Source organism: Delphinapterus leucas, chromosome 15 (genome assembly GCF_059928025.1).
Source record: "Delphinapterus leucas isolate spDelLeu-1000000601 "Yukka" chromosome 15, BTC_Dleu_Yukka2, whole genome shotgun sequence".
Taxonomy (NCBI): Eukaryota; Metazoa; Chordata; class Mammalia; order Artiodactyla; family Monodontidae; genus Delphinapterus; species Delphinapterus leucas.
In genome coordinates this window covers 8,928,350-8,945,958 of record NC_143143.1, presented here as the reverse complement: position 1 = coordinate 8,945,958, position 17,609 = coordinate 8,928,350, and the positions used below count along the sequence as shown (strand labels likewise).

The 17,609-nt window shown below is 50.9% G+C and overlaps 1 protein-coding gene across 1 annotated transcript in view; it reads right to left on the bottom strand.

Annotated features, from left to right (window-relative positions):
- HIP1 (huntingtin interacting protein 1) overlaps positions 1 to 15,663 on the bottom strand; it is a 157,434-nt gene extending 141,771 nt beyond the window's left edge. Inside the window, exon 1 of the mRNA XM_022588054.3 lies at positions 15,476 to 15,663. Coding sequence (XP_022443762.1) covers positions 15,476 to 15,595 — 120 coding nt within the window. The 5' untranslated portion in view covers positions 15,596 to 15,663. The remainder of the gene's footprint in view (positions 1 to 15,475) is intronic.
- Between the last annotated feature and the right edge of the window lie 1,946 nt (positions 15,664 to 17,609).

Here is a 17,609-nt window from a genome sequence, read left to right as displayed (position 1 = left end):
TAAAGTAACTTGCAAATGAGGAAACAGAGCTTTAGGGCGTCTCACAGCCAGTCTGCCCCCTCACTCTGAGGCCTAATTCCCCTGACATTTAAGACTCTCCTATCACTTGGTTTTTATTCCCCGTTTTCCATGACAAAACACATTCTAAATATACTCAACTGGCACTCAGAATAAATGAAAATAAATTTTCAAAAAACTCCTAGGCTCAGCTGTTCCTGGAGCAGGGGTCTGGGAGACATGCAGGTTGTTCTCAATGACATAAGGACACGCTTACTTGCTCAGACTTTCCTTCATACGTCCCAGCTACATCATCTATGACTTGATCCAAACTCCTCATGGACCTGGAAACACGTGTAGCCTATTTTGCCTCTTGGGTTGGATGTGCCTTAGTCCCCACTCTTTTCACAGGGAGGTATCCTTTCATTTGCCCTATAATTACTGTCCAGTTTGGAGGTTTGCAAAGAAAGTTCTGGACTGCAGCCATTATCCCCAGTCCAGGTCATCTTCATGATTCCTGACTCCTTACCAAGCCCCTGCCCATCCGCATTCTCACTCGACCCTAGGATGATGAAACTGACAATACGTACCATATTAAGTAGGTGGCGATTTACACACTGGAGGGATGGTCCTAGATAAATCAGTGATGAACCCAAGCAAACAAAGAATAACAAAAATGCATGCAGGAATGTTTATCAAAATATGGGGGGGGGGGCGCTTCCCGGGTGGTGCAGTGGTTAAGAATCTGCCTGCCAGTGCACGGGACATGGGTTCGACCCCTGGTCTGGGGAGATCCCACATGCTGTGGAGCAACTAAGCCCGTGCACCACAACTACTGAGCCTGCATGCCACAACTACTGAAGCCCGCATGCCTAGAGCCCATGCTCTGCAACAAAGAGAAGCCACCGCAATGAGAAGCCCGCACACCGCAATGAAGAGTAGCCCCCGCTTGCCGCAACTAGAGAAAGCCTGCGCACAGCAACAAAGACCCAATGTAGCCAAAAATAAAAATTAATTAATTAATTTAAAAAAAAATATATATATATATATAGGAGGGGCTCAGCTGTCCCTAGCATGGACACGGTCATGATAAAGTTGACACTGAATACAGAGTTAAAACTCTGAGGGGATAATGAAGGGAAAGTGATTGTCAGGGGATGGAAGGCGCCTATATTAATGAAAGCCAGATCTTTCTCTTAGGTAATGGCAGGTTCATGCTAATGGCTATCACGAAAGCAGTTTAAGCAGGAAATACTTGGGGAGGGAGAAGGAACTGGGCCAGGAGACTGCTGGGTTTTGGTAACAAGCCTGTGGAACTGACTCTTTCCTCCTGTACGTGTATACCTTTAAGGAAAATAAAATCACACAACTAGTCATGGGTAGAGCCTCGACCCAAACCCCATGCCCTGCCCTGGGGGCCTGTGTTCTCTCCCCGTCTGCATCCTTGCTTCAGCCCCTGTCTTTCCAGACTGGGCAATTCTCACTGCATGCCCTCTGTCACCTTAACTGTCACCTCTGAGCCAGCTTTGTGCCTCAATGTCTTTCCTGAGGCCTTAGAACCAGAAATGCAGATTCCTCCAAGCAGGCGGTTCACCCGAGATCCTGTGCAAAGGCAGGCCGATGTGTTCAGGTCATGGTCCAGGAAAACACCTCCTGAGATCTCCGGGTAATTCCTCCTGTGGTTCTGCACACCACCCTCTGAAACGGCGCCCCTGAAAACCCGGGGACTTCCCTGTGTAGGTCCTCATCTAGAAGAGCCTCAACCTGGGCCTCATCAGGGAGCAGACAAACCAGACCAAGACCCATCCATTTACTTATCCAACAGCCATGTGCCTACACTCTGTGCCAAATAGTGCACTAACCCCCAAACTCAGACGTTACTAAGTACAAGTAAGAGAATAATTATAAGAGCTGATATTTCCAAGTGCTCACCACGTGGAAGGCAACGCATTGAGCATCTTTTATGTATTATGTCATTTGATCCTTTCACAACCGTATGAGGTAGGTATTTTTATTACTGTAGATGCTCTTTCAACAAATCTCTACTTCACTGATCCAGATTAACCTATGCCCACCAGCATCTCTGTAAAGCGGGCTGCCTGGGACCCCAGGCAGGTAAACCGTCTGGCTCTAAAGCCCATGCTCATCACGTCTACAGAGTCTTGGGGCACAACCCAGACCCAGACACAACTGGGTCTGCCTCAAATTTGGGCACTGACTTGCCTATTTTTTTTTTCTAATCTTCATTTCTTCATTTCTTTTCTAATCTTCATTTCCCTTTAGGAAACTGGATTGAATCAGAGGCCATATCTAGATAAAAACAGGAACCAGGGAGGTAAGGTCAAAGCATGAAGCAGGCTGGCAGAAGACAACAGGGAGTGGTGGAGTCTGTGGAAAATCAGTGTTTATGCCCTGGCCACAGGTTTCAGGTTTATTTGTAAAATTTAAAGAAACACATCTGTAGCTGCTAGCTTGAATCTCACACATCCCTTCTGGCTCTAACATTCTCTAAATCAAATAGATTTGATAGGTCGGGCCTCAGGTTCACTGCAATGGCATCATGACAGACACTCCATGTGGCCTCTGATTCAGTGTCAAAGAGTTTTTCTGGAAAAAAAATTTATGCTACAAAGTTAGGCCTGATGGGCTACCACCGGGAAGGTGAAATTCAAAAGACACTTCCAAAGTTGTGCAGTGCTCAGCCTGGGCAGACGTACCTGGCAGCTCTAAGCAGAAGACAGAAGATGGTGCCTGGGAAGAAGTGACCAACTGCAAAGGGCTCCTCACTGGGTGTTTTCTGAGTGACTTTGGGAGGCCAGTTCTTTTGGTGGGGGGACAGGTCCATCTGACCAACGCAGAAGAAGTTACCCATAGAAACTAAGTGCAACCAGGGTTATCCAGGAGGAAAGATCTCACACAGAGGGGAAAGCCAAACAGAATTCAGTGTCTGAAGCTGAGAACCAAAATCTGGGGTAACAATGGTCAGGTGTTGTTAGAAGGCAGTCAATTCTGACAGGGCTGTTGCTTCAGTAACTACACTTGCAAGGAATCCCAATTTTCTAAGCCTTTGGGGCAATCTTATCTAACCCCCTCACTTCACAGACCTATAGAGGGTAGGGAACATGGCAGAACAGAGAGAACCACAGCCAGGAGAGGCCAGGCTTCCCAATTCTTAATCCAGAGTTCCAGGACCTCCTGGCTGCTCTGCAGCTAAGCCCAAGGATACAGGAACATTCCAGACCACCAGCGAACCTGAGTAAGTCTCAGGACACAGCAGGCCCACCCTGAGGGAAGCCCTTCATTTATTCCCACCTGTGCTTCCTGCCTTTAAGTCAGTTCCCTCAAGCAAAGACACCGTCAGGATCCTGTGGTAACACTGGGATTTCCCACCTGCCTTTTTTTTTTTTTAATAGACAGCACAGCACTTGATCAAAAAAAAATTTTTTTTAAGGCTAAGTAACTTACATCTATGATCTTCGAACTTGGAATTGCACCAGAGAACTCCATGGCCCAACAGGAAAGAATGTTTCGAACAGGCTGCTGAACTGTTTTTTCCAGGATAAAACACCTGTGAATAAGTGCCAAGCGTGGAAATCCATTGTTTTATCTATGGCCACAACAAGCATGGATGAAATAACAAGTGTTCCTCTAGGTTTAAAAGCATGGCCTGTCTGTGCAGCGAGGCCTGGCCTCCACTGGGCTTCTTGCCCTGGAGCGTGCGTTACCTGTTACCGTCCTGTATTAGCTTTTACCACTGCTTAACAAATTATCACAAACTTAGCACCTTAAAACAACACCCATTCACCATCTCACAGTTCCATAGGTCAGAAGTCCAACAAGGTCTCACTGGGCTAAAATCAAGGTGTCAGCAGGCTGCATTCCTTACTGGAAGCTCTGGGGAAAATTCGCTTTGAAGCTCACTCCAGTTGTTGGTAGAATTCAATTCCTTGCTATTTGAGACCCGAGGTCCCCATGTCCTTGCTGATTGTCGGCCAGGGGCCACTCTGAACTTCTGGAGGCTTCCCTTGGGTCCCTGCACATCAGCCCCTCCATCTCAGAACCAGCAATGGCACATTGAATCCTTCTCTCACTTGGAATCCCTCTGACTTTCCCTTCTGCCATGTCTCTCTTCTGCTTGGCAGCCAGAGAAGATTCTCTGCTTTTAAGGGCATGTGTGATTAGACTGGGCCCGCCTGGATACTCCAGGCTCCTCTCCGTATCTTGAGGTCCTTCATTACATCTGCAGAGTCCCTTTCCCCAGGTAACAGAACATAGTCACAGGTGGATATGTTGATGGTGGGGACGTTATTCTACCTACCACATTTCACTTCACATTTCTGAGCTGCAGGAAGAACACCCAGCAGTCCACCGACAGAACATAAATCAGGATCCTAATCCACTGGCTCTAGGTGTACCGCGCCTGCACACGGAAGCCACCTGTGTAAATCTGTCCCTCCCACTGAATTCTCCACTCCTAAAACACGCTCACCTTGAACCCACCAGTGTTGCCAAAACTTTCGTTTCAGTACAATGTGACACAGATCAGATGCGTTCACCTCGGTGTTAGGCATCCACCTTGGGGTGGGAACTGGGCCCATTCCCTTTTCCGTTACCGCAACAACCACATACAATTGGGTCCTTAAGATGCATCATTAGTTCACTTGACAAACATCTCCTGAGGTCCTACTGGGCACTGAGCCCTTCGCTCAGGGTGGGGAGGCCTACAGAGCAGGCTAAGCTATAAGGAAGCTTACGGTCCAGTGTGGGACAGACACCCAGACAAACACGGTAGCACAGAGCACACAGAAACAGCAGTCAGTAAATCTGCCTGGGCGGGGGTGGAGGGAGGCTTCCCAGAGGAGGGGCCGTCGAGCGTGGGACTTCACGGATGAAGAGTTTGGCAGGTGGATGAAGTGGGAGAGGCGTTCTAGGCAGACCAGAATGCTGCCACCTGGAAAAACCCAGGAGTGAAGCAGCCGTGGGCTGTGCTGGGAAAGCGCTAAGGCGCTTGGTAGGGCTGCGGGTGTTAACATTAAGGCTGGCCAAGCTGGGCTGTGTGCCGTGACAAGGAGCTTGGGTTTCAGCTTAGAGTAACGCATAACAAACAGAGATTGTTACATCCTGGAGTGATACAAACAGTTGGACCTCTTAAAACCAAACTCTGACGGCCAGGGAGAGGGTAGATCTCATGAGGGTCGAGACTGGAGGGCAGGAGGGCCGGGTGGGCCATGCAATAAATAGCTCGGGCTTGAGATGAAGGCCTGAACTAAGGTGGAGAAGGAGGAGGCGGTGGTTGAGAAGTCGGGGCGATACGGCGCGCAATCAAGGAGGAAGGAACAACAGGCCTCTGTGACTAGCTGCAGGGGTGCAGAACAGAGGGGTCTCCTAGGGTGACTGGCAGAACTTCAGGTGGAATGGCCCGAGATGGTTTATAAACTGAGATTCTCTGAAACTGTGAACAAAGGAGAATGAGCAAGTCTGTGGCAGGAGATGGAGACCAAGTTTAGGTGGGTTGGGTTTTTCTTTTTCTTTTTTCTTTTTTGAGTCGGATTTTTCTTATCAGCAGTAACAAGGCCTTGGCTGTACAGGGAGATCCCATCCTGGAATAAGGGTCTCAAGGGAAGCAGGAGATCGCAAGTCACTGCCGAGCATGAGTCAGGGAGTTGATGTTCAATAGGAAGTCCCCAAGGACCACCCACAGTTACATCAGAGAGACGGTGTCTTCAGGGTCCCTCTTGGTGGCTCCAATTGTGCTCATGTGACCCCAGATTCAGGGTTCGCAAATCAGGGTTCACATTTTAGAACTGGGACCAAAAATGGTTGATGCCCATTCAGTCCTTCACCCAAAATATTTTATCCTTCATTCCACGAACCCTTATCAAAAGTCACTCGGGGCCAGGAACTTGAGCTGACAAAGAAAAGGCACTCAACATATATATTTTTTGAATTTCTACCATGTGCCAAGCCCAGAGAGGTGGAGCCCTGGAATGACCTGTGACTCCAAGGGAAGCTGATCTGGATCTTGCTCAGAGAGGAAACCACAGAGCTCATGCCTGTCTCTTTCTGAAGGATTATGGGAAATGGGAGGGAAGAATATAGCAATAGTTAAGCCAGATTCAAGGAAAACCGAACAGAGAAGGTATTTGCTTCCAGGCCAGTATGGGAGAGGGGACACGTGACAGCCTAGTAAGACATAATAACACACACAGGAACTGTCTAGTCTAAGAACTGTCACCATGGGCTGGCCCCAGGGACCACACAGCCAGACGGAGACCTCAAAGAACCACTGTTAGAAGGTCAGCGTTTCTGCCATGTTCCCAGGTGACATCCTCCAGGCTCCCAGATTCTCACAGTGGCTCACCGTGTCTGGCTTGATCTAAAGCTTTGGAACAGGAGCCAAGCCTGAGGTTCTGTGTTTCAGAAGCCTATCACCTGGGTCTTTGGTTTATTCAAATGTGCTTCTTTTGAGCCTAGAGGCACGCTTTCTTCTCTCGTTCTCTCCTTTGAGAACTTCTTACCGCCTAATTTATTTCGTATTTAACAGATATCCTGAGCTTTGGCTGGTGTAAAGCCCTCTGCTAGACACTGGGGCAACTCACCAAAAGATGAGTGAGAAACAAGGGCGCGGGACTTCCCTGGTGGCGCAGCAGTTAAGAATCCGCCTGCCAATGCAGGGGACATGGGTTCGAGCCCTGGTCCGGGAAGATCCCACATGCTGCGGAGCAACTAAGCCTGTGAGCCACAACTACTGAGCCTGTGCTCTAGAGCCCGTGCTCCGCAACAAGAGAAGCCACCACAATGAGAAGCCTGCGCACTGCAACGAAGAGTAGCCCCCAGTCGCCGCAGCTAGAGAAAGCCCGTGCGCAGCAACGAAGACCCAACACAGCCAAAAATAAATAAATAATTAAAAAAAGAAAAAGAAATGAGGGCCCGTCTGCCACGAAGGAAGGTAGGCACAAGACACACATGAACGGGAGCCAAGGGCACCATGCTAAGTGTGGGCTAATGATAGGTGTCAACTTCCCGGCTACGTGTTACAGCAGGGCTCAGGGTGTGCTGCTTGTATATGCGTGATTCATATATCAAACATTTCCCAGTTCTAGGGCAGCATCAGAAGTGCTTTCACGGGGGAGGCTGTGTTTGAGAGAGACCTCAAAGGGTGGGTGGATATCTAAATGGCAGGTTCTTATTTAGCCTCCTTAAGGCCGTCTCCTACTCCCTGGGAGGAGCCTTTTTATAATCCTTTGTATTCTGAAATATATAAATAGAGAAAACTGCATGAAGCAAAAATGGAAAGCTTAATGAATTATCATAAACCACCACCCAGGCCAATAAACAGATGGATGGCAGGACCTCAGAAGCTCCCCTGTTCTGAACATCCTACCCATCACTAACCTCTCCTGCACCCAGGGATGACCTTTATCTGGACTTTTATAATAATCATTCCCTTTTTTTTCTTTTCAGTTTTACCATCTAAGCAAGCACCCCTAAATCCCAGTTTTGCTTTGCCTGTTTTTTGAACTTAATATAAACAGAAGGCTTCAGAGTTGTCCTTTGGGGTCTGCCTTTTTTCCCCTCAACGTTATGTTTGCAAGAGTCACCCGTGTTGTTGAGAGAAACTACAGTTTGTTCATCTTCACTGCTGTATAGTATCCCAATGAGAAACCAGATCACAATTTATTTATCCATCTACTGCTGATGGGCTTTTGGACTGTTTCCGGTTTGGGGTTATTATTAGACATGATTATGAACAGTCTTCTAAATACCTTTTGGTGCATGTGCATGCATTTCTGTTGGGTATGCAGCTCGCTGTGGACCTGCTGGGTTACTAAGTGTGCTTATCTTCAATTCTGGGATAATACCAGGCTGTTTTCCAATGCAGTTGCACCAGTGTACACCCCCCTCAGCAGTGCATGAGTGCTTTCACTGCTTCACATGCTTGCCAACACTTGGCACTGTCAATTTTTTTTTCATTTTTATTTCAGCCATCCTGCATCTCACTGTAATTTCAATTTTCACTTCCTTGATTTATAACGAAGTTGCACACTTTTTCATATGGTTACTGGCCATTTGCTTATCCTCTTTTGTGAAGTACCTCCTGCCTGTTTTTCTATTAGGTTGTCCTTTTTTTTTCTTTTAAGTTTTTTTTACGTATTCTGGATAAAGGTCCTTCAATAGTTACGTGTGTTGCTAAAAATCTTCTGGGAGGAATTTCAAATGTCCAAATAAGTCAATTTGGAAAAGACCTAGGGGGAAAAAAAAAGAAATCTCTGTACCTTTTCTAAGTTACCAGCCCCAGGCCAGGTTTCAGTTTTAGAGGGAAGTATGGAAAGGAAAGTGTACAATTTGAGATCAGACCCACCAGGTTCAAGTCTCAGCTCCTCGGGCCACTTCCTGAGCGCTCTTAGGCAAGTCACAGAGCTCTCTGGGCCTCAGTATCCACACTTGAGAACTGACCAAAATTACCTCCTGCACGGTTGTTCTGTGGCTGGAAAGAGGTTATGTGTAAACGTATTTTAAAAACTGCACCTGGTGGTAGCTGTAGTTAAATCACAAGCAACTGGCCACACTGGCTTCCTGAACTGCCCGACCAGCTTCCTGAGCTGTGTCCCAGCACTAATAGCTGAGGTGGCAGCAGCCACCTTTCAGATCCAAGAAGATCCCTTCTCTCTTTCCTGCGGGCTAAGCCAGAGGAACCTTCAATCCCCAGCTCTCTCCCCGCAGTGTCAGACTGTACTGCCCACAGCCTGGAACAGGGCTCCTCCCTGCCTGCCCAGGCAGGAAAACAGGAAGCAGTCCCCACCCTGCCAGGAGGTGGAGCTGACTACTTCCCTCTCCTAGGTGGGCATCTCTCCAGGACATCAACCCTTCTGGATTCAGGAGAAGACATGGCTGCTGGCCTGTGGCACCACTGCACCAAGCTGTGCCCTACGCCCCGCCCAGGTCACTCCCACACTTTGTCCCGAGGTAGTGGAATAAGTGGGCCCACGCATGCGGAGCATAAAACGGGCCTCATCAGTGCCTCACAAGCAAGGAACCCTTTCAGTGCCCAAGTGGGGCTGGGAATCTGCTCTCTTGGACCACACGGACACACCCTATCCCTTCCCAAGGTGCACTAGCATCCTTTCATGAGCCCCACGTCACTGGTACCTGGGCCCCATTCCACATACAGGGGGCAACTGGAAACCCCTTTCAAGAGAGCAGTTGAGAGCTCAGAAGAAATGTGTGTCCTTATTCTAATGGCAAAGGCTGCTTACAGGAGTTTTATAAGCTGAAATATTTGAGAGCTGGAAGGACCCTCAGAAATCTCTTCCAGCCTCCTCACTTTGAAATGAGAGATGCAGGGGCAGAGCCAGAGACAGATTTCCTGTCTCTGCACTCATCCTAACGTCCCTTATGCCCTGCTGCAAACTATAGCACCTGCACGCAGGCCACTGCCGTCAGCCACGTCCAGGTGCCCGGGACACTAGGCCAGTTTCTCTCCCTTCCCTGTAACCTCTTCTAGCTCAGAAAGATCTGACCTCAAGCAGAATGAAGCCCTGGGAAGTCCAAGACCATAGTTTGGGAATGTTTATCAAGTGTTCTGAACTTGACGAAAATTCAAGCCCTAATTGACGGAATTGAGCCCTAATTCTGTTTCCAGCCCCTGCAGGCTCTTTCCCAAGTGAAGTCTCCAACCTAGTGGGCCATGTACTTCCATGGTACCCTGGGTGCCCAGGCCTGGCACACAGGGCAGGCACTTAGTGAGATATGCTCATTGGGGAAATCAAAGGAGACAGAGGGAGAATCTCCAAAATGTGCAAAGGAAAAGCACTCTGCAAGTAGAGGTCTGCCTGCGGCCCCCAGGCTGCTGTAGACCCTCCGACTGTTGTGTGTTCACATGTTTGGCAAACAGGCCCCAGTGCCTGCCTCATGCAAGGGCCCACTGGGCACTGAAACTCAGACCCTGCCCTCAAGACCTTCCAGTCTGGAAGGGAAGCCAAGACGTGCACGTGGATGAATGGGAGGGACACAGAGTAGCTAAGGGACCCTGCTCACCTGAACCAGACTGCAGGGGCTGCCTGGTGGAGGGATGCCCTGTAAGTTAAGGCCTGCAAACGACAGGGACTAGGGACCCTGATGGTGCCACATCATGTGGGGTCTCTGGGCAGCCAGCAAAGTTTCCTGGAAAATGGGCAGTGCTGGGCTTTAGAGACAATCCATCTGGCATCAGACGCTTTGGGAGGCGGGGAGGATGGGATTACAACAATGCAGGCAAAGGAGGAAATAAGGGCAGCGACAGCGAGAAGCAAAGGAGGGAAGGACAAGAGAAACATCACAGAATAGAGTGTGGCTGTGAGGGCAAGAGGCGGGGAGGGCTCAGAGCTGATGCCCAGGAGATGATGGGACTAACGGGGACCAGGCACAGGCGTTCACAGGCTGGGGAGGTCCAAGCAGAGTTTGGGGCATGTGTGGTTTATCAGGGGGCAGATATCCAATGGGAAGTGGTCACACAGGCCAGGAAGTCAGAGAGTCGGCGTCATTGAGGTGAGAACAGAAACCATCAGATGGAAGTGAGGGCAGAGGAAGTGGACAGGAGGAAAAAGAGAAGTGGGGTGAGGACAGAGCCTTGGGGACCCCAAATGTTAGGGGAGGAAGGAGGAAGAGAGCTGGAGGGGGCCAGGCAGTGCCACAGGGATGGCAATCGGGGCCAGTTTTCCTGGGTTTGAGTCCCAGCTGTCACTTTCTTCAGAACCTTGAGCTGGTTATTAACCCCTCTCAGCCTCAATTGCCTCATCTGTAAAATAGGGTTTATAACCCTATTTGTAAGTTTGTTGTAAGACTTGAAAGGGCAGATTTGTGCAAGGCCCTTACGCTTGCACAAGAGTAAGTGTGATAAGTACAGGTTTTTCTCATTAGTATCGGTGGGAGGAAACCAGAAGAGGACAGAACCACAGAAAAACCAAAGAAAGCTCTCGGCATCCTTTCTAGTTTTCAATACCAACTAAGGGAGCAAGCAGGGGACAGGAGGGGTACAGCACCTTTTATGTTAGAAACCATTCCTGTGTAGCCAGGGTTGGGACCCACTGATTCCTCTAGCCCAACCCTACAATTTTTCAGCTGGTTAATCAAAGGTTGAACAACTTCTGATGATCATGAACGAGATGGCAGAAACACCCCTGACTTAAACGTGGAGAAGAGGACTTGTCATCTGATTTTGAAGCCTGGCTTGTCTGTCTACTTGCTATGTGGCCTTGGAAAAGTCACTTGGCCTCTCTGAGCCTGAGCTGTTAAATAGGTTAAAGGCTGTAAATCCCCTAGCATGTTCCTAGGACCCAGCAAGCCCTGCATAAATATTTGTTTCTGTTCCTGGCTCTTCCCAGTGTATGACTGGTTAGGATCCTTTACTCTATCGTGGGCTCCATCCAAGAGATTGTGACTAACGGTTTGTTCCTTCCCCTGTGTTTCCAGAGCCCCATCCTCTCCTCTGATCCCAGCATTCACCTGCCACAGAGCAGAGCTGCTCAAACTTCCGTGTCTGATTGAAACGCAGGCTCTGATGCAGCAGGTCCTGCCTTGCTAATGGCTCCAGTGATGCCGGTGCCACGGGTCCTCTGTCCCCCTTGCAGAGAAGGCCCGCAGTGGCCGGTCCACCTCCCTGCTGACTCATGAGCTCCTCAAGGGCCACTCTCTTTACATTACTCATCTCTGAGTTCCCTTCATGGTATGTACTCACTAAATGGATGTGGAAAAAAACAAGTAAACCATACAGAAAACCATTTTCCAGATAAGTAAATACAGACAGGGTATTTTGTTTGTTGAGTGGCAACCCTCCAGATTCATTCCAGAATCGCCCTCTTGCCCGACTTGAGGACAGTGTGGTGGGCCTGAGACCTGGAACCCAGAGTCCTGGGTTTGAATCCTGACCCTTTCACTCACCGACCAGCGGCCCTGGGCAAGTTACCAAGCTCTCATCCATAAAATGAGGGTGATAACACCGAACCACAGTGTAACCCCAAGGATGGCTAAAACCTGCTTTATAAACTGTAAAGTACTCCAGGCAACGTATCATTATTACTGCAGCTTTTTTGAGGGCGGGAACTACTTTTTATTTCCCTAAAGACTGAAGGTTGCTTGTGATGGGCTGGGTGGGAGACACACCAGGGGTCTGGTTGCAGATGGGGACTGAGGCAGGCAGGGCAGGGGTCCCCACTCTGGCAGGGACACTGGCCACGTGAAGTGTGAGGATGATCCCCGGAGAGTCGAGGAGGGAAGGCTTCCCAGAAGAGGCTGGCAGTGGTGGGGAAACAAGGCGGGTCTGAGGGCACAGGCAGCTGGGGAACAGGCCTGACCGGAAGGAAGGCAGAGAAATCAGAGTCCCCTGATAGGCCTGGGGCAGGGCTCCCGACTGAGACTGCAGAGACAAGGCAGGACCAGGAGGGAACTTGGGGCCACTAGCAAAGAACATCAAGTAATTACAGATGTTCCCTGCAGCCCAGAGCCGAGTTCCCCATCCAGGCCAGGCCTCCCTGTGGGACCAACCAGTCACTCTGTACCCTTGACTACAGCCACTTCACCACTCACATGAGCCTCAGGCATGTGAGGACAGAGGCAAGAGCAACAAGACACAGTCCCGCCCTCAGGACGCTCACAGTTTACTGGGGGTCACAGAGAAATGGGGACAGGACAGGTAGCAGGTGCGAGGCATTCAAAGGTGGAAGGGACCAGTTCTGCTCCTGTCTCCACTCAGCCAATAAGTCTCATCCACACCCATCTCCAGACCATTCCCCATTCCTGGAATGGCCCTGTCCCTCCTCTCCACCCAGCAAGTGCTAGCTCAGGCTGAAGGGTGGGGTTCAGACCTCAGAGGGCTCCCACGCCCTTGCCACCCCCTTCCCACCCCAATGGCCTGTACTTTAAGCACACACTCTTAGTAATTATTGCATTAACTAGTAACACTTCTGCCCTTTTACTGAAGAGTTAATCACAGCCGATGCAACTAAGACCCGATGCAGCCAAAAAATAAATAAAGAAATAAATAAGTAAATTAAATAAAAAGAAAGGTTAGACAACTTGCCTGGGGCCACACCACCCACCCACGTGCCTGGCAATCAAACTCCAACCTCTTCTAGCTCCCACGCCAGTGTTCTGCCCAGTACTCAGAGGCCACACAAGGTAGTAGTTAAGGCCACACAAGGTAGTAGTTAAAGGCTGGGATCAATTCCAGCTGTGTGACCTTGGGCAAGTTACTTAACTTCTCTGTGACACAATTTCATCCAGGTAAAATGTGGCTGATACCCACCTCATAGGTCCTTATCGATACCACCTCACAGGACCTTACTGAGATTAAAGAAGGAAATACAATAAAGTACTTAGAACAGTGCCAAACACAATAATTAGTTACAATTATCATTCTAACGTCGCTAATTCTCATGGTTTCTTAACTCATTAAAAAATTTTTTTCTAACTCATGTTTATATCTCATAATACATTTCATAGGTAGTCATTAAAGAAAATACATTTTTGCAGCTTGACTAAGGTGAGGTTTTAGGATTATCCTCTTTCCTTTTCTTCACTCTCCTACTCCCCTAATAGTTTCAACAATAGAGAAACTCTCTTTTCCTGATTCATTCTACCTCCCCTCCATACTACACACACACAGACACGCACACGCGCACATGCACACACACATGCACGTGTGCGCGCACACACACACACACACACACACACACACACGCACAAGCCACTAGGTCAAATTTGGCCAATTATCAGTGTTCCATAGAATGTAAAATACTGGCAAACACTGACCTAGACTCTTCTTATTGGGCTGTCCCTGGATATCTAGAGAAACTTTCATAAACCTAATTTCTATCACTATAATGGGTCAAAGTCTTACGTGTATTTCTCTATTGCTCCAGTTTTTACTTATTTGAGACTCTAGAAGGAATGAATTACCATTTATTTTCCCTTGCCATTAAAAAAAAAAAAAGATTCACACTGTTTCCTGGAGGAAGAAGCCTCATGTGCCCAGGCAGCTAGTTGAGGCCATAATGCCCACAGCAGACAGGTAGCTTCCTTCTTTTCTGGGGTCCAATCCACAAAGTCAGAGAATAAACCTTAAACCCAGCTGGGCCCTGGAAGACAGAAGTGAACAGCCATCTCTCCCATCCCACCTGGGGTAGGATGATGACCTAGGAAGGGGACACTCCCTACTCTACATCACCCAAATACACCTGCGAAGGGCTTGGAAAAAGAAAAGAAGGAAGTCCCCTGGGATGAAAAGCTTCATTCTTTGCAAGATTCTCTATATAGAACACTCAGTCAGGAGCTCACCATCTGTATCTAAAACCCCAAAGCCCTTCCCTCACACGGTACTGTATTTGGGGGTGGGGGGAGCAGAACACAGCAGGAGAACCAGCCTCTGGCAGTGGAAGTCCCACTGGTTCTTCAAAGGTTCCACTCCGAGAGCAAGAGCGAAGAAAAAATGTGCCCATACCGCTTTGGCCCTGGGATTCAAAGAGGTGCTGTGCCCTTGGAAATGGATTTTGCATACAAACGAGCCAATGAACACCATAAACATGTCAGCTTTATTCAGTCCAATCAATACACAAGGCATTAAAACTCTGAGGTAAAAATGGATTGTGGCTTTTTGTTGACGACTGTGAGGAATTTTGGCCCCCAGCCCTGCTCAGGCTGGACAAATGGGGCAGTCTGCCTATTAGCTGTCAGGCACATCTTGGGGGATGAAACCAAAACCCCAATTCAGGGTTCTGGGCACCCCAGGGCAGCTCAACTTGACCAGCATGGGGCCACTGGTCTAAAAGCCTCAATTCCTGCCCCGGGGCCGGCCCCCTCCAGCCCCCAGTCATCTTCCAAACTCGGCCACACATCACATTTCCCGCATTCCTTCTCACCGCTCAGACCCCTTCAGCCGGGCCCTCGGAGACCGACAGCTGGGGGCGGTGTGAGCCAAGCAAGAGGCACAAGGAAGGGGGCGCTAGGGGTGGGGGGAATGTCAGCACAACCCTGAAGCGATCGAGAGGGGAGGAAAGGGCTCCCCACCCTTCACATCCCCGACCCAGCGCCCCACTCTCGGCCGCCAGTAGCCCCCTCAGTAGCCTCAGCTACCCTCAGTAGCCCCCCCAGTGAGCTTCCCCAGCCTAGGAGCAAGCCTTCCATTCGGCTCGTTTTCGGGTTCCTTCCCCTCTCACCGCCCCTGTGACCCCTGCCTTGCCCCGCCGGGATCGGCTCCCCTCAGTCGCGCCGCACTGAGCTCCTCGGAGCCGCCCTGCCCTCTTTCCCAGGCCAGCCGGGTGCCCCCGGGGTCCCCGACCTTCCCTGACCGCCCTGACCTGCGCACCAGATGCCCTTCTCGCGGCCCCCTTGCTCTGTCCTTTCCTGGGTCTGCAAGACCCCTACTCCCTTCAAGTCCGCTCCAGGACACTGCGTCTCTCGGGATGCCCCAGCCATGCGCGACCCGGGGTCCCCCGGTCCTCACCTGAGTCCGCTCGAAGCTCTCCCGCTCCGCCGCCTCCATCCCCGCGCCGACCCCACGTCGGCTGAGCACCTTTGGCAGGGGGTTGGGTACTTGCTTCATGGAGCTAGTCATCCGGTCCATGTCGCCCCGCGGAGCCGAGTCAGGAGCCCTCAGCAGCCCCGGGATCCCCTCTGCGCCGCCCGCCCCGCCCTACCCACTGGGATCCGGCGCTAACGGGACGGCTCCCGCCTCCCATTGGCTGAGAGCACTGCTACTCTCCTGAGGCCCCGCCCCCGCCTAGAGGCTTCCCCGTCCGCCCCCGCCCTCTCCAGAGCCCCTTGACTCGCCCTACCCGGCTGGGCCCTAGGGACGGTGAGGCGGGCCGTGACCGGCCCGGAGGCCTGTCCGTCGCCGGGCCCCACCCCCCTGGCGGGGGCGGGCCTGGGGCGGGGCTTGGGGCGGTCCTGACCTGCCCTCGCCCTCCCCTCCCCCGACGCCCAGCGCACCGCTCTCCCTGCCCTGCCGGCGCCCGAGTCTTCCCCGCGACCAGCGCTCTCCCAGTGTCGGGGCTGCTGCGAGATCCCGGCTTGGTGGGCGGGAGTCAAGCTGGCGGGGAGTCGGACCGCTCGCAGGGAATCCGGGTCCGCTGGGGACTGGCCTATTTACTCCTTTCGGGCCGGGGACGAGAGAGCGCGCGTTGGACCGGCTCGGCGGCCGGAGTCCCAAGATGCGCTGCCTCGAGGCCCGGCTTGCGCAGGTTGGGTCAGCTTGTTGCAGACCTGGCCGCCATAGGTAGCGACTCCCGCCCAGCTCCCTCTGCTTCCTCCCTTATCCTCCCCCTGCCCCGAATCCCTGCCCATCCCTTTTGTAATGTTCTCAGACCAGGGAGCGCTGGGCTGGGTCGGGTCAGTGGAAACTTCTCGACACCTTTCCAAACCTCTCATCATCTGGATCTGGCCAGAACGTATTCAGACACTTTATATTTATCCCCGGCTCTGGGACACCCCTCCCATCCTGCTCAGTCGTCAGCCAGGGTACCGACAGGCAGAGGGAAGTGTGATCCTTAGCGGAGATGCTGAAGAAAGTTAAAAGTTTTCCGTTCAGTGCCAATTTTGGTGTTTTTAAAATAAATGCTTTTGAAACTCAAAGAAAGCCGTTACTTTTAAAAAAAAAAAACTAAGAGCTTTTGATAAAAATTTGCACATTCAGTAGAGAAGGGGAAGAGGGGGTGGGCCTCGGTAGGCACTAGGAAGCTACTGAAGGCTTTGCCAGCTGGCATTGTATGGACGGGATTATGGGGGCGAGAGGGAAGGGAGGGAACCAATGCGGAGACTCCAGCAGTAGGTGAGACAACGAGGGCCTCCACTAGCGAGGAGCGGAGAGAGTTCGGTCCCGTGGGAGGTTCTGTGAATAGGTTTGGACAAAGGGAATGCGGGGAGGGAGTGTCGGGGCCAGAATTTCTGTAGAAGGATTTAAGGGTGGCATCGTGATGGAGGGGAATTGCGTTGAGGCTACACTTGCATAGCAAGAACCCTGGTTTCGCCTTCTTAGATTGTGTTCTTAGGGGAGGCCTTAGGAGTGGCTCTCCTTGGGTTGCTCTGGGATGGGGTTAGCTGTCACCTAGTTTTGGATTCTTTGCTCTAATCATGGGAGAGGAGGCACCTGACAAGAATTGTGACCTAAGGTAGAAAACCAGTCACCAGGAGACGGCAATCTCTGTCTTTCCCCTCCTCTCATTTCCTACTAGTGCCTCCCCCTGGCCAAACCCAGCTGGAGGCAGGAGGGCTAAGGGTGATGGGTCAGGTCTGCCCCCTCCCCTCCTTGCAGGCTCAGAGCAGAGTGGAGAAGAGTGGAGGCTGGATCTGGAGGTTCCCAGCATGGGGTGGGGGTGGGGAGGGGCTCACAGGAGTCTACCTACAAAGAAAACAGACAAGCTTCCTAAGCTTTACTTCTCTGAGCCCATTCTGTTCTGTACCCACCTCCTGCTCTGGACCCAGCTGAAGAGTGATTTATGATCCTTTGCCCTGAGTTTATGGCTTCAATAAACAGCGGCCCTTTAAACAGGGATTAAGGGATCAGCCTACTTCTTATTAGAATAAACCAGAGTAGGAGTCAGGAATCTGTGGTCTGGAGGCACCCTGTGGAGAAAGATTCA